Source organism: Calidris pugnax, unplaced genomic scaffold (genome assembly GCF_001431845.1).
Source record: "Calidris pugnax isolate Ruff unplaced genomic scaffold, ASM143184v1 scaffold225, whole genome shotgun sequence".
Classification (NCBI taxonomy): Eukaryota; Metazoa; Chordata; class Aves; order Charadriiformes; family Scolopacidae; genus Calidris; species Calidris pugnax.
This window is the reverse complement of record NW_015091072.1, coordinates 5637928-5661253: the sequence shown is the minus strand read 5'-3', so window position 1 is coordinate 5661253 and position 23326 is coordinate 5637928. Positions and strand designations below refer to the sequence as shown.

The 23326-nt window shown below is 46.0% G+C and overlaps 1 protein-coding gene across 3 annotated transcripts in view; it reads right to left on the bottom strand.

The window, feature by feature from the left end:
• LSAMP (limbic system-associated membrane protein) overlaps positions 1-23326 on the bottom strand; it is a 1063485-nt gene that overhangs the window by 18403 nt on the left and 1021756 nt on the right. For 2 of the 3 annotated variants that reach the window (XM_014957165.1, XM_014957164.1), the window contains 4 exons: positions 19643-19777; positions 14695-14815; positions 14352-14500; positions 7851-7886 (listed from right to left, as the gene is read on the bottom strand). In XM_014957165.1, coding sequence (XP_014812651.1) covers positions 7851-7886; positions 14352-14500; positions 14695-14815; positions 19643-19777 — 441 coding nt within the window. The remainder of the gene's footprint in view (positions 1-7850; positions 7887-14351; positions 14501-14694; positions 14816-19642; positions 19778-23326) is intronic. The other variant, XM_014957166.1, reaches the window with a different exon arrangement.

Here is a 23326-nt window from a genome sequence, read left to right as displayed (position 1 = left end):
GCTGCTTACACCATTTATCCTGGAGCTGGTTTACAGTACTCCTACTCTAGAATTGAGCTGTTAGCCTGACCAATGAGTCTGGTGGTGGCTAGAAGACCACCTACATTGCAAGGTTAGACAGATCTTTCATCACCAGATCCTGTGGATATCAAAAAGTTCCAAGGTTTTCTCACAGCTGAAAAATAGTTCTCCCACCCCTTCCATTCCCCTAGGAGCTGGAGGAAATTAAAAAAAAAAGCTATGTTAAATTAAAAAACTACTTGGCAAACTACCGATACAAAACCAGTTACTTAAAACTGCTTTATCTTCAAACCATTCATTGAAGACTCTCATCCTACAAGCAAAACATCCAAAACCATCCATAGCACAGACTTTTTCAGGGTCCATCACAAAGAAGATCTGAGCTTTTTCTGCTTTTCACTTTCCTAGGATACAGCAATCCCTCCCCTGTTCCACTCTCAAGCACATCTTCATGGCACAGCAGAGCAAAGGTGATACCAGCACATGATCTAGTGTATCAATAGGGAACATACAGCATAGCCCCCCTCACCCAGAGCACATACAGCCCTATGAAGCAGGTTTGTTAATCAGAGGCTCTGGAACCTCTTGAAAAACTAGTATTTTCATCAGTTTTATGTCTGTCTGTTTACCCACTTCATCCCTGCTATGGTTTTCCACAAGCTTTGAGGGATATTTTACATGAGAAAGATTTGAGTAGCTGTGAGCAGAAATGAAGAGGGAGGGAAACACAGAAGGAAGGGTGACTGGGAAGGAGACTGGAGCAGGAGAATTATATCGAGGTGGAGCATGACCAGCATGCTTGAGGTTGCTCTGGTACTAAAATCCAGTCGCATCGCCCCCTCTGCCCTTCCTATCTCTGCCTCTGCCCTCTTATGCCCTGCTTCTCATACCTGCAGCACGATGCACTCTCCACCTCTCCCTGAGGTCTTCTCAGGGCCACTTCCTTGCAGTGAGCTTAGTGGAAACCAACCCATGTCTCCACCCCTCCTTGCCCAGGAGAAGCTAGGAGGAGGTTTCAGCTGGCCTTCATCAAGGTCTGCTTGTAAACAACGGGAATTATGGGACCTGTATCATGGGAAAACTATAAAGAAGCCTGTGGGCTTCTCTCAGTGTTGCAGTGAATTAGAGATTTCACAGGAGTCAAGCTGGACCCACAAACTGGTGCATATGTTTAAAGCATGTGGTCCAAGTAAATACCACTTTGTGTCACCTGTAGTCCTCACCCAAGTACCGATGGGTGCATGTGTGTGCAATTCCAAGTGAAACTCCTGATCACCTTAACGCCCTAACAGTGCAAGCATGGCTTTAATGCCTGGCCCAGGCATGGGGAAAGCTGGAGCAGAAAGCCATAGTGGCTTCCCACAGCCCATTCCCAGATTGGTCATTAAAACAGGGAAAGTTACTGCAGCTTAGAGAGGCAGCTGAGATGGCCTTCAGCTGGATGAGGTGGGGCAATGGAAAAGATGCCTGCAGCCCCTTTGGTTCATCCTTTAGATGTTCTAGGATGCCTGGAAATCGCTCAGCGACTGTGGGATGTGCCTCCAAGCATGAGGTGTGTGCATTCGGTGCATAAGGTGACCTGGCTCAGGAGTGTACTCATCCACCAGAGAGCATGTGTATCTGCAACACCTACCGTAGAGCCTGCCTGGCCAGACTTTACTGAAGCCATGCTGGTTATAGCACATCCTTTTCCATGGCCTGAGCCCCTGCTCCTGTCCATGCACTCAATCCCCAGATTGCAGGGGGACATGCAGGTGATGGTGGGGAAGGGCCAGGTGCATTTCTCCTTTGCTCACCTTGCCGCCAGACCTCTCCCTTTTGCAGGGGAGCTCTGCTGATAGACCTGCTCACCCAGGGGAGGGAAGACTTGCCAGGAGCACTCTGCTTTTTCTGCAAGCCCCATTTCTTTGGAATGGTTGGCTTTTCCCCTGTGCAGCCCCTCCCTCCCAAACCCCACACCTCCCTTCTCCTGGTTGTTTTTGTTTTGAGAGAGAGCGCTTAGACAGCTGTATTAATCATGCAAGCCCAGCCATGTGTAATGTGCTTTATCAACAGCAGAGCAGACACTGAATGGCAACTGGTTCACAAGCGGGCCCGGTGCAGTGCCTGAGCTGGGTAGATAAACCTGCCGCTTCCCAAACCGACTTACCGTCACGGGTTAGTGAATGGAGAGACTGTTCACTTGGGACAGTAACCAGAGGGGAGGCCAATTTTCTAGGCAAATTCTTGAGTGGTTTACACTGGAAATGGAAGTGGGAGGAGGAGGATGAAGGTGGGAATTACTCTTTGGTCGTTTTTCTCTCCGGAGTGGGAGGAATTTTTGTGTGCGCCCAAGGATTAAATCAAGACAACTGTGGCTTTTCTTCATCCTCCTCCTTGCTGCCCTCCACACTTCAGTCCCAGTCTGCCCAGCTGGCAGCTCAACACGGGAAGCAAGGAGAGCAGGAGGGAGAGAGCAAGGATATAGGAAGATCTGCTGTGCAGAGGGTATAAATTGCCTTCATCGTCTCTAAGGAGGAAGGTTCAGTTGATGGCTTCAGAAAATCATCTCACATACAGATGGTATCAGGCTATGAGTGTCCTCTGGGCTGAGGATATCTGTCTCAGGAGGGTTGTAGCCTGCCCGAGCTCTGCTCTGCAGGGTAATCTGTCCATGCTACACCGCTGTCCCTACCGGACAACTGATTTTCCACGGCAGTTGCTCTTCCATGGGCTTGTTTCTAATCTCTGCAGTGCAGATGTGTGTTTTCTCCCACTGGTTTCAACCAGCCTCCACTTTCCCACCTGACTGCTGTGCCCTGACCTGTTTTGCAGGGCTGTTCTGCATGCGGGCAAAGCCACACGTGTGACTAAGCAGACCTTGAAATGCCTTCTCTATCCCAGTGCAAGAGCTCGGCTCAGAGGAATATCTTTCTGGGACTTCCAGTCTCAGTTCCTACCCTCTGCTGCTGCTCTTCTTCACTTGTTGGATTCTCCACAGCATTGCTGCTGGAGAGGGTTATGCAAATATGTGCAACCCAGGGCTCATTTTGGAATAAATCAATCTAAATTAAAATTAATGAACAAAAAGTACAGAAACAGATCAAGCAATAAAGCCATTTCTCTCTCTTTCCCCCTGTGTCTCTCTTTTTTCTTTAAGAAAGCTTTTTTTGGGGGGAAGAACCAGAACAGTTGTTTGGTTTTTTTTAAACAACCTCAGCAAACAGAAAATCTCTGTTGCTATCCAGAAAAACCCATCAAGCGATGCTAGTAGCTGCAGTGGAAATAATTCTTGACATTTCTTTTTTTTCCCTAAGATGCTGTTTCCAGCTACATCCCTACTACCCCTTTTGGAAGGCACTATCATCACCTCTGACTTTGATTTTATCTGCTTTTAACCACATGCTCAAAGTAAGATACAATGCCATCCCTTGCCTGGTGCCTCTGAAATAGCAAAAGACAATTAATATGATGTTGCTTTCTACCTTCACCCTGTCCTGTCTTTCCTGTTCCCTTGGCCTGAAGCCCCTGCAGGCTTGGCACCCAACGGGATCCCAGCCTTCAGTGCCTGCAGACATGGCAGGGACGGACATTGGCCCCAAGCAGCAAGAGGAGCTTGGCCTGGTTGAGCATCCACCCTGCAATGCCACCCTCTTCCGCACTCACCAAATGGAGAATGAACTCTTTGGAAAATCTAGCTGGGAATCGCCAGCAGGAAGCAAGGAGAGAGGTAAGTTGTGCTTCCCACCCAGAGTCATGGGCGTTACTAGGTGCTGATGCCCAGGGCTCAGCCTGCTTTCAGGGAAGAGAGAGGCATACTCCAAGCAGTCAGGCACATGTCACAGCACAGTGAGGAGTACAGCTGAACTATGGCCCCTGAACGCCTGAGAATATAGGGAAATACCAGATTTTCACATGGCCCTCCAATGCTCAGTCCCTATGGCCATTATTTCTTTCTGGTGGTAGTTTCTACGTCAGGATCACAATAGGATGAGATTGGCTATTTTGACCTGTTTGTGCTACATTTTCCCCAATTCTGCCAACTAGTTTGTATCAATGGCTGTGAAGGCTTGGGTTTTCACTGACCCTTTCTTGCAGCCCAACGGAGAAAGCACTCTCTGGCCTCAGTGAAGAGGACTCCAGAGACAGACCAGTTTTTTAGTTGGCCACATGGTGCTGGGCGGGCTGGTTTCTGTGGACTACTCTCACACCACTGCCTAGTCAGCAGATCCACATAATGCACATAATGTGTTAACCCTTTACAATCTGTAGTCTTGGATATTTTCCCCCATGCTTCTCTCCTTATCTTCTAAATATTCAGATGTTCATCCTTTTGCCAAAGTAGACCCTGCTGACACAAGAACTGCCTTCTCAGCAGGACTGACAGGGCTGCCATGCACTACAGAAAATGAAAAGGGGAAGCAAGGATGGGTGGAGGTGACCACTGCAACAAATGAACTCTCTTCTCCACAGCTAGGACCTCCACGGGGAGGGAAAAGGTCTGAGAGGGTATTAGAAAGAAAGATGCTCTGTTTTGCACTCTGGTCATCAGACCCAAATGAACATCTCTTGTCTCCCTTCCCCCAGCTCCCACCCACCCGATGAAGGCATTAGTGACAGAACAAGCTACACAGGCTACAGCTAAACGCAGACTAGCTACGATCTACAGTCATACAGGGTCATTCTCCCATCAGTGCGCATTTTGGCAGAAAGACAAAACTGCTCATTCTCCACTTCCCTCCCCCTCCGCTAATTACGAACACACTATTGCTATAAATGTTTTGTCACTCTGTTGATAGCCATGACTTTGTCTGATGAGGCCCCAAATACTGGCACACTTGATGCCCCATGGCCAGTTCTGGATGTGCTGCTTTCTGGGAAACACAGCATTCCCCTTGCAGAGCTCCCAGGACATTCAAGCTAACCACACTGAGAAAGCCCCTGGTTAGTCTGTGGCAAGCCCTCATCACAAAACTCCTGTGAAGAAGACTCATGGGTTTTGAAGCCCACAGTCTGAGTAAGCCATTCTATGTGGACACTAGATGCTAATCATGAGGGATGGAGTCTATGTTCAAAGGGCTGAAGACAAGAGACAACAGAGGACAGAGGTGGAGCAAGTGCCATACTTGTGACAGATCCCTTTGAGGTTTAACAGTGATCCCACTTGCCCTGTTGCTCATAGGTGTGGTGTGGAATCAGCAAATTCTCCTTTTCCAGAAGAAAACCCTTTTGAAAAGCCACCTGATGATGCAGTAAGGCTACCTTTGTGACAGCCAGGTCTGGTGTCATCCCATTATAACATGATGTTACAATGCAGACAGTAAGATGTGGTGACGTAGCATCATCCGAGAAGATACTTCAGGGCATTTTGAGTACCTGGCTGCAAAATTAGGAGGGCTGGAAAATTTACCGAGGACAATTCAGTTGAGAGCTGAATCAGCTGGGCTCCACCAGCCTTTTAGGAAACTGTCTCATCAAACTTAAGTCCCATGTGTTTAGTTGAATGGGCTGCTTCTGAGTCTCTAGCCTGCCTGAAAGTAAGACATTTCCCCAGCAGCTAGCTAATGATAGCAATGCTTAGCATGACTACAGTGCTCTTCATCTCAAAACACCTTCCTTTTAAATTAATGCTCAAAACCCCACAGGGCAGGGAAGTGTTACTGAGGCTTAAGAGAAGTGGAAATTGAGGGAGAAAGAAGGAGGAAGCTGTGATTCTGGTCATTGAGGAGAAGCTTATTTGAGAGCTGAGGACTTCGTCTCAGAACATCAACTCACAGGGGGAAAAAGGTCTAACAAGAAAATTTTATGCCTAAGGTTTCTTTGAAGGTGAACAGCAAAGTAAAAGCAAACTTTGAGATAAGTGCCAATATCTGTGCTGAACACCCACATTGGAGAAGCTGGCACGGGCTTTCAGAAAACAAATGAGGTCCAGAGTATTTAAATTCTATTTTCTCCCTCCGCAAAATCCTCTTTATGTATCCTGGGTCACTGGAAATATTCTAGCATTTGGCACCACAAATTCGTGGAGACTCCTTACAGAAGTGATGTCACACCACGATGTCCTTCAAGATGATCTCAGGAGACTGGGGAACAACTTCAAAGACAGAGGGGGAAGTGTTTTAAAGGATTGACTAAAGCTGTGCAGGATGGCCTTGGCAGCTTGATTAGGAGGGGTATTTGGTATGGAAAACCTGGCCTTGCTCACTTGCAGTTTTTGTTTTATCATTTAGCTTAATGGGCTACTAATTCAAAACCAGTTGTAAACAGAACTGGCTATGAAAAAAATTAACACTGCCTGCCTGTGGAATTTAAGGATATATAATAAAAATAATCATAAAAAGAAAAAGCCCTGGGTTTTCCATCAGACAAAAATATTTGTCATTGAAAATTCTGCTTAAAAAAGAACATCCAGAATTGGAAAACTCCTCAAAATGTACATCCCAAGCAGCCTCAGCAACTTTAATTTCATATCCAAGCACAAGTTTCATTTGCAATACATACGATAATGGTGTTTAATTGGATTTATTTTTCCACACTAGGTTCCCAATGGCCTACTTTACTCCTTTTCTCAGCTCCTTGAATGTTATTTACAAATCACTCTCTGGGATTTAATTTTAATGGTAGCTTGATTTCTCCCCTCCTTCCCCCCTCCTTTTTTTGTAGGTACTTTTCTTTAATTGTATTTGTGGATTTGCCTTTTAAATAGGCAATTGTGACTACATCCTGAGCCTGAATAAGTTGCCAAGAGCAGAGCTTGATTTGAAAGAGTAGAGTAGTTAAATGGAGCTGGTGTAACACCCAGCATTTATTGTTCTTTTATGGGAGTACCTGCAGGTGCTTTACTTGGGTAGGTGCCCTTTTGCAAAACAACATGGGCTTGTAATAACACTCTACTCCAAAGCTCTGCACAGACATTAACTATTTAGGCCTCTGAACATCCCCTGAGTTGAGTGCATCTTCATCACGTGCGGTAAAACAAAGATACTAAGGTGCCCTAGGACAAGATTTTTTTAAGTGAATATGGGGACTGTCTGCCTTATTGTTGATTTAGTTTCAAACGCTGCTTCCAGCCACTGTCGCCTGCTTTCTGGAAGTGTCCAGTCTCCGCGTTTTTTTCGGAATCTCAACATCACATCCAAACCCCAAGTCTTGCATGGATGTTGGGGCTGCCCTGCCTGGACCTGGAGGCATGCTTGGACAGCACAGAGACAGGAAAAATACTCAGAGCCTGTTTTGCCTTCATACCTTCTTCCCTCGCAATAAAGCAGGCAGAAACACCTCACTGTGCACCTCTTTTCATGCTCTCTGCCTCAAATGCAGCACTATGTGACTGACAGACTTGGGGGTGCGTGACAGAGGAATGACAAAACAAAGTTTTCGGTTTCACCGTGAATCGTTCGCACAACTAGAAAAAAACTCCTGGTAGCAATTTAATTTTTAGTTTCTTCCTTTTCCCTCTGCAAAATTTTAGATCTGCTTATGCTTTTGATCCAAATCACAACATGTGGGCAAAGACAGCTTCGGATGAGAATATGTATTAGGAGTAGGTCTGTCGGCAAATTGAACCTCACTGAAGACTGTCCAAACCTGGGTGAGAACACAATGTCATGGCTCAAAGCTTGGCTAAAGGTTGTTGCTGTTTAGTTGATTGTTTTTTTGAAATGGGAGGGGGAAAGGGGAAGGATGAAGAAGGTGAGCAGAAGAGACCAAATGACATGTAGACGAGAAGGGAAAGCCCTTATTTTCCTGCATTTCTGAGCTGTTTTGCCCATATCTAACTCTGAGCATTTGTCAGGATGATGGAGAATGACCCGGCTAAAGAGCTACTTCAACATAAAACATATACTGACCTGGAAAAGGATTGGGGAGTGTGGGTAAAACTCGTTCTAAGGGGGGAAAAAAAACAATAAGCAACATGCAGGAGAAAAGGAAAAGCCACTTTTCACACCAAGCAAGCAGCAGATACAAACCTGATGGAGTTGTCCATCACCAAATTAGATGAACTAGAGTAGGTTTCATATACAGAGCATTTTGCTAGCAACACACCTAATACACATCAGCATCCCCTGGGACTGGGAGTCAGAGAGAAGTCATTTGAAAAACTAAACAAATAATATCCACACAGCAAGAGGGATTAAGCACCTGCAGTGAAGGTAATTGGAGTTGATGGGCCATATCTCCCCTCTGACTTTCAAGACCACTCATGTCATCACACTACAGCTCCTCTTAGCTACTCCTCTGGCTGGAAGCTAGTCTTGGCAGAGAGGTGAGTTATGGAAGTCCCCCATGGGTTGTTGCTGCCTCCCCACAACCCTCCCCACAATGGATTTCTTGCCAGTGGCAGGTCCCCTGAGGATGAGAGCATGGGAGCAGTCACCCTGGTGAGTCCTCAAGGGCATTCTGCTTCTTTTGACCTTTTGTCTTCTAATGGGAACAGAGTTTTTGCAGAGTCATCAACCTCTAGTTGTATGCAAAGCCTGCTGTTTTGGTTACAGGGTTTTTACAATGCGTCCTCATTATACGTCACAGCAGAACTTTGTTACATGTCACTACTGGCTTCACGCTTTGCTTCTTCCACACAAGGATCTCAAAAGAATTGCACAGAAACTGAGGGAAAGCAGTGTCAGAAACTTCAGTCTGTGGCTACCGGTAGTGTTAATACCAGTTTAGAGATTGTGCAGTTGATGCACGGAGCAAGGAAGCAATTTGCCCAAGGTCAAATGCTGAACTGTTGGTAGAGCCAGGAGCAGAACCAAGAATACAAGCCCGCCCCAGGCCTGACTCTGATCACTGGGTCTCCTTTAATTACCTTCATAGCTTGCTGGATGCCTCGTACTGACTGAGACAAGTTCCTACTTACAGACCGATCAGTAAGTAGACATTTAGCAGTAGAGATATGTCACTATGCAACAGCTGATAGGCCTGGAGCAATGAGTTGTCTCCTGGCTTACTTGTAAGGATGGTGCTAAGATCACTGCTGATGGACATAGAGCTTGGCAGGATACATTGGTAGTCCACTATTAATCTCTGCATACAAATACTTAAAGGGAGGGTGTAAGGAGGACGGAGCTAGTCTTTTTTCAGTGGTGCCCAGTGACAGAACAAGAGGAAATGGGCACAAACTTGAGTATAAGAAGTTCCACCTAAACGTGAGAAGGAACTTCTTTACTGTGAGGGTGACAGAGCACTGGAACAAGCTGCCCAGAGAGGTGGTGGAGTCTCCTTCTCTGGAGACATTCAAAACTGGCCTGGACAAGTTCCTGTGCAACCTGCTATAGGTTGGACCCGCTTTGGACTAGGGGGGTTGGACTAGATGATCTCCAGAGGTCCCTTCCAACCCCCTATGATTCTATGATTCTATCTACCTAGGTTCAGGTATTTGGGGGCCAATGCTCTTCATACAGCACCCCTGCTGCAAGGAGCTAGTTTCTGACTCACTGGAGCCCACGAGGATGTAGCAGGTCAGGCCCATCCTTGTGACACTGGCAGATCTCCTGCCCTCATGGTGGAAATGGAGCTGTTCGAATCCACAGCGAGCACAGGGGAGATTGTCTCTGTCCTGGAAAATACACGACTAGCCTGGATCTCTGTGTTTATGTAGCAACAGGGGACTATTGTTCTGCGAAAGCAGGCTGTTGTGCTGACATGACTTTCCTGTTATTTAGTTTGGTTAAATAACTCAACTCCCCTTTACCTTCTTCCTGCACAGCAGGCTGCAGACTGCACAGCATAAGCAGTTAAAGCAAAGCACGACGGCCTCATTATCATGCTGCTTTCCATTCAAGGACTCTGCCTCTGTTCCCCTCGCCCCGCTGGGTGCTGTCTTTATCCCTCCACCCTGGCTCATTAGCAGTGGCTCAGCCTTGCCCCAGCTGGCTGTCACCCCAACCACTTCCCTCCTCTTCCCAGGCTTCCCGTTATCGACGGCCCCTGGCAAAAATGCAGGGGTTGAGCCACCAAGAGAGATTTTGGGCAGAGTTATGCTCCAAACCCCAGCAGCAACCACCCAAAGCAAATGCTCAGGTACAACAAAGCCTGGGCAGGGAGTTGGGGGAAGGGGTGTAAGTGTGGGTACACAACCAGGGCTTCTGCTGGGGCGCTAACAAGGAACGGCAAGTTAGAGGCAAGTGCCAGCTCTTCTTCGGAACGTGCCTCTCACTGGGATTTAAAACTGCTGGACTGAAATGATAACTCTACCTGAAGCCTCTGGGGGAGGCAGGGGTGGGAGCCTGTCTGCTGCTGCTTCTAATTGGCAGGGGCCTCGCCAGCTGCTGCTTCACCTCCGCCACTCCTTACCCCCTGAAGGGTGCAGAGGATGAAGCCGCAGAAGATGCGGCAGGGGACCTGCTGAGTTGGCAGTGGCCTGTAATTGAGACAATTTAGCCAGCAGGACTGCATGAGGATGTGCGGCACTGCCCTGTTGTCCCCTGGTTTACCCTCTGGGATGGGCTAGCTCTGCGGGAGGCACAAATCAACTCGTTTGGAAAAGCTTTCGTTTCTTTTCTCTGCCTTGCTAGAACGCACCAGGTGCCGTGCCCGCTTCTGTGTGCCTGATGGAGTGTGTGTGCTCACTTATACATCACAGCGGGGCACGCGGATGTATATATATACATACTGATGTACACATAAACCTATGCACCTATATGCTTGTACGGCAGATGTGTATGCACACATATATATATATATACCTGTGTAGCATGGGTAAAGATACAAATTGTGGCTTTTACTCATAACACTTTTCGTAGCACTGTTAGCTGAGTGGAATGAAAATAAAACAAGTTCCCTCCCTCCTTTATTAGGAGCCCAGTCTTAATAGTCCCCTATGGGAAGAAAAACCCTTTCCCTTCAGTTGTAGCACTACTTTGCACCTTTGTTGCTTTGTGAAGGCAGCTCTGGCTTGGCCTCTCTGTCAGGTAATTTTCGTGGCGATTAGCACTCTCATGAAGGTTACTGCCCTTTTCCTAAATCTCACCATATTTTGTGTTTGGGGGTTACAGACCCTCTTCATAGGCTCTGCAGAGCCGAACCAATCTCCTGGCTCCAATGTCCTGCCTCCCAACTCCTCCTATCTACAGATGTGTGATATGGTTTCTCCTCTCATATGGGTTCTGGTTCTTGTTGAGCCCTTCCCTGAACTAATTCAGCTTAGTACAACAAAATAAAACATTTGGGGGCACTTTGGGCTCTGGCTTAGCAGGTTGAACTGGCTCAGCATGTGGTTCATTAAGTACCAGAACAGGGGAAACAACAAAAGCAGGTGGCAGAAAAAGGGGTGAGAAAAAGGATGGGGGAGGAAGGGATGGCAGCAAGCTATTAGATGATCAGTTGTATCATCAAACTGTACCTGAGCACTCTCTCTGCGAACATATTCCACATTGCTCCTGGAGACAGGTTCCTGGTTTAGACAGACCTTTGGTAGGGCCATTTTTATGTTGTTGTAAACTCAGTCTCCAGGAGTGAAGGGTATAAATCTCGCCACCTACAGCAGGCAATCCTGCTGCTACATCCTTTAAGGAAGATCACAAGCTATCTATTCATACATCTCAGGGGAGTTGCTTTTGTATTTTAATGCATCTTCTGTCTATGGCATTGACATCTAAGGCATTCGGTCTCTCCCAGAGTTTTTCAATGCTGGCTGAGATTTCCTGGAATTGTAGTCACCCATTTTTTTCTATTGCTAAACTGTTCTTCCACATCATTTTGCTAGCTCCCCTTCTGCCCTCCACCTCAGGCAAAGCTGCTGGTACCTCATTATTAACTCTCTGGTTGTTTCTTCACTCCTGGCTGCCATTCTTTTTTGTGCTGCAATGGGATATTGAGGAATCAACGTTGTATCTGCCTCCCTAGTGGGATGTTGCCCTACAGTGAGCTTGTTCTCTATTTAAAAAAGAAATAAAATCTCTGATTCTAGGGATCAAAAACACTCCCAAGTATTTGAGCATCTGCTGTACCTTGCAAAAACTTGGCACTGCTTTATTTTTCTGCCTGGGTGTGTGGCTGGGAGTGTGCATTACCTGTTATTTCAGCTACTGTGTGATCACTACAGCATTTTTTTTTTCATCTGGGCTTGGAGAATTTTTCAGCTGCTTTCATTATCTTTATGAGGCTGGATTCCCTTCACTCATTTCCCCTCTGGTTTCTTAACCTTAGAAATACCAACTGTAGTCTGCCTGAATTTATTTTTTTTACTCTCTCTTTCTCTCTTCCACACTAACTAGAAGGAGAACAGAGATTTCCTGAAACCATAGGAAGCAATTGCACACTGAAGAAATAAGGATTAACTAAGCAACAAAAATAAAAGTTAGAAACAGTTCACTGAAAATCATCCAATTTCTCTCAGCTCCTGCACTTCCATTCTCCTGGCTCTTGTGAAGTTCTCTAGTGTTTTCCAGCATAAATAGGCCTTGAATTTCTAAAGCTAAAAATGATAAACAAAATCCAACAACTTGAGAGAAGGAAAGCTTCACTCTTGCACGTTGAAAGGAGGCTAAAATAGGACCCTCACTGTTGCAACTCATCTTTAATAATTGCCACATTTCCTCCTGGAATAGTTAACAGCAACTTTGCAAGATCTCCCTGGGTCTCTTACAGGTTCTGCCGCGCATTTTATGACCATGGGTAAACCACTTCTTCACTCTGTACCTTAGTTTCCAACTGCAAAATGGTGCTAATAACACTCACCCATTTCTAAATAACTTGTGATGTTAAAATATTCATTGCTAGCAAATCCTTTGAGATCCTTTGAGGTGAAGCTCTGAAGTCATGCAAAACGCTTTTCTAGCAAAACCAACCCCCCAGCTAAAATCACGTGTGCATACATACATTATTGAATTTCATCTTATATTTTGTTTCAGAGATGCATTTCAGCTCATCTGTGTAACAGGAACCAACAGAGAGGGCCAAATTTAGAATTCAGCCACAAATAATGGATTCTAAACTTAGCATTATATTAATATCAGCAAGAACAAATCTGGAGTATTTGGAAATTGTGTTCCAGATTGCTGCCTGAGGATTTTAGTTGAATCTCATGACAGTCACAAGACCAGGGTGAAAAGACTTTCAAAGTAGAAATTTGCCTTCTGTGCTGCAATGCTACACAAAATCAAATATATGTTCTTTTATGATAATATCTGCTCTTTAGAAAAAAAAGAAAATTTCCACAGAATACAACCAAATTTTGCAAAAATTCAAACTGCCATAAAAAAAATCAGAGGTGGTAAGAAAAAAATGCCGAAGGATTTATGCTTTTGCACTACATCTGCTAAAAAATAACTAAACCAAAACATTGCTTTTCTGATGGTTTGATTAATCTGACCACACAGACCAGAAACTAGACTAAACTGCGTGCTGTACTCAGACTGCTTCACACAGCTTATCTTTTTTCTCTTTAAAAGGACATGCAGGTCATGGCCTGAGTGTTGTAATTCAGTTTGGGACTGTCAGAGCAATACAGCCCTAAGTCACTTTTGCATCTATGTGTCCATTCATGTGAGTGGGTCATTCTCCTGCAGTCTATTTCTAGTGGCAATAATAATGTGTGGTCCACCTTGAGCCCAAGTTGTGGACCTGGAATTGGGAACTGAATTTTGAATACACCACAGTTTGTAAACCTGCATGGGTGGTAGGTGAGGGGCAGGGACTCTGTTAAGAGTCAAGTTTTAATCAGCTGCAAAATGCAGAACCAGCAGGTAACTCTGCTCTGGAGTTTGGTCTAGTCCCAACTTCTGTCTGTTTACACTTATTACGACAAACTCAGCAACTGAAAGGTAGCAGAATGAGATCCAAGGAATTTTATTCCATATTTCATCTGCTGATTACCTTTTCCTCCATGTTCCCTATGGTATGCCCCTTTAAATCATTCTGTCTTTTCCCACTTCTTTCCCTTCCATTTTCAAACTCATTTCTCTTTTTCTTGACTCTCTCTTGTTCTCCTCAGGCTCAGTGGCTAGTTCTCTCCATCTCTCTGAATTACTTGTCATTTCTCAGCTGTCACAGACCCTCTGAGCCCTGGCCTTCTGTCTCCTTATTAAAGAGGCTGTCACTCTAAAGGGTTTTTTGTTTCCAGCTTTAAAACAAACATGTTTTTATTATTTTAACAAAATCTGACTTCAGCAAAGAAAGTCAATCAAAGGGCTGGACTGTACACCTTGTAATTTGGCTGTGTTTGTGTTCCATGGTCAGAAATGTAGGTATTTGAAGCAGAGCACTGAAACCCAGTTCATGGCTGGAGGCCTGGGGATGTGGGGGTGGCAGATGGATGCTTTCCCAAGTTTTGGTCACTGTGTGCTTCCTACACAGCCTGGTCTTTGTAACAGCGATACGGACCTCCCTTCACCCTCTCCCATACTTACTGTAAAGGTATAGGCTGGCATTTGTGACTCCCAGCTTGTTGGCAGCCACGCAGGTGTAGTTCCCATAGTGTTCCTCAGTGACGTTGGCCACCATCAGCAGAGACTGGCTCCCCGTGCTTTTTATCTCCAGACCGTTGGCGCTGTTTATCCTGGGAAGATGGGAGAAGAGGTGTGTACTGCAACGGTAGTTGTGTATCAGGAAGGAAATCACTGCCCAGCAGGCAGTAAACCAGTCATCCAGTTTGAGGAGAAGAGTTGGGAAGTACAATAGGTGGTTCTCTAAGGATCCTCTATTGAGTGAACCGAAAAGGACAGAAGGGAAGAGGCGAGCTAAAGGTCTTACCTGGTATCATCTCTGTACCACTCAAAATCAGGCGTGGGCACTGCTGATGCCTCGCACCGGAGTAAGGCTTGTCGTCCTGTGGCCGCTTCATTGCTCTTGGACTCTGTGATGGTGGGAGGGTCTGCAGGAAGAAAACACACAGTCACTTCACACACTTCCAGGTGGAACGAAACAGTGGAACTATCATAGAATCACAGAATTGTCTAGGTTGGAAAAGACCCTTGGGATCATCGAGTCCAACCATCTACCCTACTCTACAAAGTCATCCCCTACACCATGTCCCTTAGCACTGCATCTAAACGGCCCTTAAACACAGCCAGGGATGGTGACTCCACCACCTCCCTGGGCAGCCTGTTCCAATGCCCTATCACTCTTTCGGTGAAAAATTCTTTCCTAATGTTCAATCTAAACCTACCCTGTCGGAGCTTAAAGCCATTCCCTCTCGTTCTGTCACTAATTACCTGTGAGAAGAGACCAGCACCAACCTCTCTACAGTGTCCTTTCACGAAGTTATAGAGAGTGATGAGGTCTCCCCTCAGCCTCCTCTTCCTCATACTAAACAGTCCCAACTCCCTCAGCCGCTCCTCATACGATTTGTTTTCCAGCCCCCTCACCAGCTTCGTTGCCCTCCTCTGCACTCGCTCCAGCACCTCGATATCTCTCTTGTATTGAGGTGCCCAAAACTGGACACAATACTCGAGGTGTGGCCTCACCAGTGCTGAGTACAGGGGCACAATCACCTCCCTACTTCTGCTGGTCACACTATTTTTGTCACCTCACACTATGTCACCCCACGCAACCCACTTGGGTGGTGGGGGCTCACAGCTGCTGTTTGCCGTGGCACACGCTCTCCCCTGGAGAATACCTGCTCTTTGAACTCTCCCTAACACACTGCGTTACCATCACTCCTTCTGCGTGCTTCTCTCCAGCAACACCGAGTAACGTTCTGTCATAAATGCATAGGCATACACAGGAGGAGTTAAGGTTAATGACGGACTTCTGTAATTTATGAATATTTACCTGTGGATCTCTAGTTCACATGGGTTCATCAGAGACAAGAAGATGAGAGAAATACTTCATCAAGGGGAAAGGAAGACAGCAAAAGTAAAAAGAATAAAGTAGGAATTTAACACTAGCATGAAAATTATTTTTCATACAACCTCTGTGTCAAAACTAATAAGAAAGGGAAGGACTGAGGCAACATGTAGGAGACAAATACATTCACACCTTAAAAGGGAAGAGCTTTTGAGGAGCTGTGGGTGCAACTTTTAGAGCCAGACCACTTGTTGAGGCACTTCCCTTAGATGTCTAAGGTTACAAATTCTGCCCAAACCTTCCTGGACACCATGCTTTGTCACAACTCCAAGAGTGCTTGCTCATGACAACTCTGTAAGAAGCTTGCCCTCAGCCCAGCATGGTGCTCCCACCTCTGCTTACTTTGAAGCCTGAGAGCTGTGCCATGGGCCAAAAAAACCTTGGGAAACATATAGGTGTGCTCCGCTGGACCTAGGTCTCAGTGCTGGCTGGGTGCTGGGCAGGGTAGGCACCGACAGTTTCAATCCCAGCCCCATGTTCAAAATGTTAAGGGACAAGCTTTACACGTTAAAAGGTAGGATTATTTCCACCCGGCTGCTGAGAGGGATCAGGGAATAAGTGCCTTGTCTCTCATCACTAATACTTGCACATCCTGAGATTACAGGGCTGCAACTCAGATGGCTACTTTGCTGAGGCTCGAGTTGTACAGAGTACAACTCTGCCATCTGAATCCATCCCAGCGCGGAAAGGCAAAAAAAAAAAAAAGAATCAAAAGGGTTTGGGTTAGTCAAAAAAAAAAAAAAGAATCAAAAGGGTTTGGGTTAGTCAAAAAAAAAAAAAAGAATCAAAAGGGTTTGGGTTAGTCAAAAAAAAAAAAAAGAATCAAAAGGGTTTGGGTTAGTCAAAAAAAAAAAAAAGAATCAAAAGGGTTTGGGTTAGTCAAAAAAAAAAAAAAGAATCAAAAGGGTTTGGGTTAGTCAAAAAAAAAAAAAAGAATCAAAAGGGTTTGGGTTAGTCAAAAAAAAAAAAAAGAATCAAAAGGGTTTGGGTTAGTCAAAAAAAAAAAAAAGAATCAAAAGGGTTTGGGTTAGTCAAAAAAAAAAAAAAGAATCAAAATGGATTGTGTTAGTCAAAGAAAAAAATAATTCTTTGTGGAAAATGTATGGAAAGAAGTTTGTTTGTGAACACATTAGCCATCTCAATGTGATCCCTTTCCTGACCTTAATCGGGATTTTATGCAGGGCTTTAGGGATATTGCAGTGCGCCCTCTAACATCATAAATATTAATAAGTGTACATAAATAGGATCCTACATCCAAAGGCTGTGGGATCACGTAAATATTTTAATTCGGAAAGGAGGAGGGGTAATAAAAGGATAGCGAAGGTGATTTTTTTAAGCATCCTTCTTCGATTTTTTGGTTCGAGCAGTAGATCTTCTTGCTGCCTGCAGTGAGACAAACCTTTTCCATTTCACTGCATCCAGCAGAAGCGGTGAGTCAGAAAATGAATGAGCACCTTTCTATGGGCCTAGAAAATGACCCTGGCAGCCGTGTGCTCCCTGGGCTGCTGCCAGGGAGCCCAGCCCCTTGCCCTGAGCAGTCCCTGCCTTAGCCTCCCTCCTTGGCTTTTCAAAGGAAAGAGCCCAGACGTGGAAAAGCCATACCTCAGCTGCCAACGCTTTTGTAAAGGCACTGCTGGCTCCGAGGGCAGAGCTTTGCTCGGCGAAGGGCAGTCTGCTTGCTGCAGTGCTCTCCTAAGAGAAGTCACAGGCGGTGGCCCTGAACAAACCAGCCTGTTGTACCCAGAAAGCAGCCGCTCTGTGTTTAGCTGTTTGCTGCCGGGGAAGCCAGAAGTGGGTTCCCTTTAGTTGTTTTCTCTCTGCTCTTGCCCAGGCCTCAGTTTCCCTGCCTGTGATGTGCAAGGGCCGTTTCTCAGGAAGCCTGAAGGTGGTAGTGTGAGACCAAAGCAAAGCCAGGATGCTCCCTCCTGCAGTCCGGGCTGACAACCTGCCTGCTCCATCCGGGGTGTCAGCAGATGAGAAGTGACAGCCAGGAAGTTCCTGAGGTTGGGCAGGTCCAATTTTTCAAACTTACTGTAGTTTTTCCACTTTCTGCTGCTTTGTGGTGTAGTTAACAAAGCAAGATAAGGAAAGATGTATGCAAATGTCTAGCTTTCATTCCCCAAACAGGACTGATTTTTTTTCCTGTGCATGGCCCTCATGACCTCTTAGAGTTTTTTTCCCTTTGTTTTGAAAGATGTCCTGAAGGAATTTAGAAGTTGCTTACATTACAAATTGGGCCACATAATAATATTACAGTACTCTATCACATTGTATTTTCATATATTCCAACAGTAAAAATATTTAAGTTCTTACTGTAGCATAGTTATTATGAGTTGAAACTAAGTCAAAATCAAACATTCTGACTTTATACAAACAATCTGTTTCAACCATCGTTGAAATTACGTTTGACAGAAATATTTGAAAATATTAATTGGTTCTCATGGCATGTCTCGGGTTTATAAACTCAGCTGTTTTTGACAGGAAAAAACCCTTACCAGTTTTAGTGCAGAAAATCTGCTACTACAGTTTCACATTAATGCCAAGTTTGGCCCATGAAGCAGCTGGTATTAACCCACTGCCACCCAATTTCTAAGGGAATTATAAAAAACTCTGTGTATTCTGAAGATGCTGCAGGGAGCCTATAACCTTGACGTGTAAGCAAGACAGACAAGTTGATCTGATGTGATGGCCCAAAGGGAAACAAAGAGACAAAGAGCAAGAATGTTAGTAAAATGTGCTAAAATCACCTGTGGTGGCAAATTAGACTGGGGTGGGCTGAAGCACTTGTTGCCTTCAGCTCTCTGCCCTAACCCACTCCCCGAGAGTGCTACCCATGAATCAAGGCCATGCATATGCACCCTGAAACATGTCTGTGACCCTCTTCAATTTCAGTTTACGTTAATACTCTGGTGTGTAAACTGAAGAAGGTCAGGAGAGGATATACCTCCCATTCATCCATCCCTGTTGCAGAGGTTTTAGCTGCCAGACAAGGAAACAGAGAAGGTAGACGGGGATATTCACTTTAAATCATTCCAGTGCCAAATAGGAGCCATACAAATATGAAGGTGGACATATACACACATAAGATTATAAGAGTAACCACAGTCTGAGATATCTTGTGTCACTGTGAGAGGAGCACGCCAGCAGAGTGAAGTGGACATCTGCCTAAGCACACATGGGTGATGGGATCCATGCCCCACTTGTGCATAGGTGTGGATGTAAGCCACAGCTCTAACTGTGCCTCTTGGTGGTTTTTGGTAGATTGCTGTATCCTTTGGTCAAGCCCCTTTCTGCATTGCATTGGTGCATGGAGGGTCTCTTAGAGAGTGCTTTATGCTAATGACCTAAAACCAGCATAAAAGTCAAGTTTTTGCACCCTCTCATTGACACATGTCTCTACCACACATCCCCCCAGCCCCTGGGCTGTGATACCCACGTAGGCACTGCTGAGATGGCTGGGTACAGGCAGGTGGGTGTTTGCTCTCAGCCGTCTGAACCCTCCCTTATCTTTCCTTGCTGCCTTGCTAAAGCTTCTCTTCATGCTACTCTTCTCCTGAATAACAATGAGTGAAAACAAGGCATTGCCAGCGTTTCTGAGGGGAGAGACAGGGGCAACTCACAGCTCCTCTCTTTTTCTCTCTCTCATTTTCTTTCTTTTCTTACATATTACCACGCTTCAAGCACAAACTACACCCTGCGATAAGGGTCTGATTGCAGATAGTTTTCTCAGCACTCCCCCCGCCTTCAGATCTCATAATATATGCCCAGAAAAGCTTCTCTATTTATCCTTAAGTCACCCCTGCCGGCGGGCAAAGCTCTCCCCGTTGACCCACTCCAGTTGTGATATACTCACAGTTCACAGTGACCCGGACTTGCTTGACGTCTGCTGAAGCAACCTCGTTGGCAGCTTTGCATTCGTATTTGCCCGATTGCTCTCGCGTGATCCCTAGGATCTCCAGATACTCCTCCTCGCCTTCAAACTCTCTGCCTGGTAGGACAGAAAAACACAGGTGGTGGCTCCGTTAGGCATTCAGATTTGGGAAGCTTTCTGCTTAATTGCTATGGAGGAACAATCACCACAGGGATTCTTAAAATAAACAACAGTCATGACGGTTTTTAAAGTTATTTCAGAAGCCATATCAGCAAGATGCTAGCATTTTATTTGGTTATGGAAAACCTGGGTTCTGAAAATCTGGAAGGAAGCACACAAGCAGTATCAAAGTGTTTCATCTTGTCAGGCATTGGAATAGGCTGCCCAGGGAGGTGGTTGAGTCACCATCCCTGGCTATGTTTAAGAACCATTTAGATGTGGTGTTGGGGGATATGGTGTAGGGGAGAACTTTAGAGTAGGGTAGATGGTTGGACTTGATGATCCCGAGGGTCTCTTTCAGCCTAGATAATTCTGTGATTCTGTGATCTCACAGGCTGAGATGAAGAAGCAGCAAAGTCTCCACCAGGTGAGACCAGAGTAAGTTCATTGGTGTGATGGCTGATTGCCAAAGGGAGGTTAGTGGGCCTGTGGCTGATGGGCTGGTTCATGGCTAGCTCGCTCCTCAGCTGTGGTGGCGGGCTGTCAGCACCCTTTTCTCCACTGCGAAACTGTGAAAAAAACGTCTTTTCTGTCTCTCAGAGCAACCACCACCCCGAAGTGCCATCGATCAGATCGAGCCACCGTTAAACACAGGCAAACCGAGAGAAACAAAGTGTAATTTGATCCACAGAGACCAATAATCATCACGAAGCCCTGATCTACTGTACATAGGAAATTACATATTTAAGGCGTGCTGCCTCGCTAAGACAGTTCTGAAAGCAGCGAGTGGAGCGCTGGGGTTACGGCCGGGGGCAGGAATCAGGGGAGGTCCGTGGCCTTGCTTTTAATTCACTGTGTGACCTTGGGTGACTCACTCCCTTGCTCTCCCTCTGCGAACCGCAGATAATAAGCCCCCTCTCCCATCACCTCCTGGTCAGAGAAGGGCGGTGAGGTTAACCCATGGAAAACACATTAGAATCATTGGATGAAAAAGTGCCAGGGAAGCTATGAAATATTAGGATTAGTATATCCACCCTATTCCTTGGGAAAGCAAAGTAGAGCTGCTCCTGGAAAGAATCTGAACCACGTTGGCAGCAGTGTGAAGGGAGATGCTTCCCTCCTCTGAGAGGGCTGCAAGCACCGATCTGCGGCACGTAAAGCCTTGAGCCCCAGCTCCGTGCCTGTGTATGTATAGAGAAAACATTCCCCAACCCTCAAAGGGCAAAAGCCACGTTTCCAAAAAAAAAAAAACCACAACCAAAAAAAACCCCAACCAACCAACCAAAAAAAGGTCAGCTCACAAGGGCTCCCATTCACGTTCCTCACAGAGCGGTCAGATTTCCCGAAGCAATTCTCTGCCCAGAAGACATTTTCTGCTTGATAGGTGCTGAGCACTTCTGAAACCCTGCCCACTTCACCTAAGTTGTCTGACGGAGTTCAAACAGTGAGGACAGGGCTGTGGTCCTCAGCTCTGCGGCACTGCGTGAAAGCAGGGGGTAAGCCCCATCTCAGGAGCTAAAGGTACCGTGGAGCCACCTGCAATGAATCCCACCACACAGACACAGGTTTGCCGCAGCGTGCTGGCCAGGTCAGGCTGGGGATGCCAGCTATGTGCCTTTCCCTTCTGCATCAGAGACAGGGACTTCAGCAACTTCAAAATCTGCTCAGAACTCTGTCCCTCACACAATTCTTTTTGCTTTTTTAATATTTTTTTCCCCCCCCAGGAATTTTCAGAACCATTCTTGGGTAAAACCACCCCCTGTCATGGAGACTCAGCATGAAAACAGCACTGTACCTATTAAACTCATGCAAAGCCAAAGTTTCCCCTCTTTCAGCGGGTCTAACCAGCAGTCCCTTTTCCAGCTCCTACCAGATGTTCAGGTGAGTGGAAATCTCACTGCTATGTCTAAAACTTACAAGTGCTGTGATGCAGGTTTCTAACAGTCTGCTGAAGGGCCTCACTGCATGCCAGCCATGTATTTTACAAGGTAGGGAGGCAAAGTTGGCTCCTGCTGCCCACTCGGTGCTCTGAGACACGGCTCGCAATCTGTGTACTGGGGCTGATGCTCTGGAGAGGCAGTGGAGAAGGAAGCAGGGTGGGATTTTCACAGGTGCTTTTTTTCACTATAACTCATTGATATGTGAGGAAAGGTTCCACTCAAATATGAGAAAAAATTTCTTCACGGTGAGGGTGACGGAGCCCTGGGCTGCCCAGGGAGGTTCTGGCGTCCCCTTCTCTGGAGATTTTCAAGACCCGCCTGGATGCAGTCCTGAGTAACACGCTCTAACATGCTCTAGGTAATCCTGATCCAGCAGGAGAGTTGGACTAGATGATCTCTATGGTCCCTTCCAACTCTAAAAATTCAGTGAAATTCAGTGAAATCTTAACTCCTGTGGGACTAGAGTTAGGTGAGTCATAGTACTGGAAGGGACTGGAAGCCACCATCTAGCCCCTTCCCCAACCTCAGGGCAGGACACATGGGTTGTGTCAGGAAGACAGTCATCCTCCACCCCTCCAGTGGCAGAGACCCTGCAGCCGCTCCAGACGACCTGTTCCCATGCTCTGCTCTCCTTACCACTGCAGCAGCTCCCTGAAGTTTGACCTGAGTCTCCCTTGCTGCAATTTAAAGCAATTATTTTTGTCTTAGCCACTATAGACAAAAAGAACAAATCATTCCCTCCTTCTCTGCAATAGCCTTTTATCAACTTTTAAATCGCTTATGTTCCTCCCTCAGTTGTCATCTTTTCTTTTTTTTTTATTTTTTATTGGCTGAACATGGCCGGCCAGGTCTTTCAACCTTTCTCTATAGGCGAGGTTTTTTTTAGACCCTTGATCATTCTTGCTCTTTCCTTTTAGACCTCTCTGACGAGTTCACATATTTCTGGAAGTGCAACACCCCCGACCGAACACAGGGTTTCAGACAAGCTGTTACCATGGCTGAACACAGATGAAGGATGGCATCGCAACTTCTGTGCTGTGCTGCTCTCTGTACAGCCAATACATGGCTTGGGGTTTTGCCACAGCGTGATTCATTTTTGGTTGGGAACTCAATTTTTATTCCCAGATCATCTTAGCACATACAGCTACCTGCTAATAATGCTCTCTGAAAACCCCACCCCCAATTTGAGCTGACAACCAACACTCCCCTCCTTTTACAGCAGCACTCCCAGTTGGTAGGTCAGCCAGTTGACTGGAAAGTTAATCAGACATCAGGGAAAGACTCACAAAGAAAAGGTTAAAACGTAATTTGCCTCTGCTTTGCAAATCATTTGCTCTGCAATTCTGCCTTGTTTATCCACAGGGTTCATTCCAAGTGGGACTTGCTTCTCCTGCAATTTGCCCTTGTCACAAGACTGTCACAGTAATGAAAAGAGGGTTGAGGGTGACTTACCAGCTCTAATGGAGTGGCACCCTCATTAAGGGTGCTGTTAAGTCTGTCTGTCAGAGAACCACATCAATGGAGCTCCAAAGTATCCTAAAAGGGTACATACTTTGGGCCTTGGGAA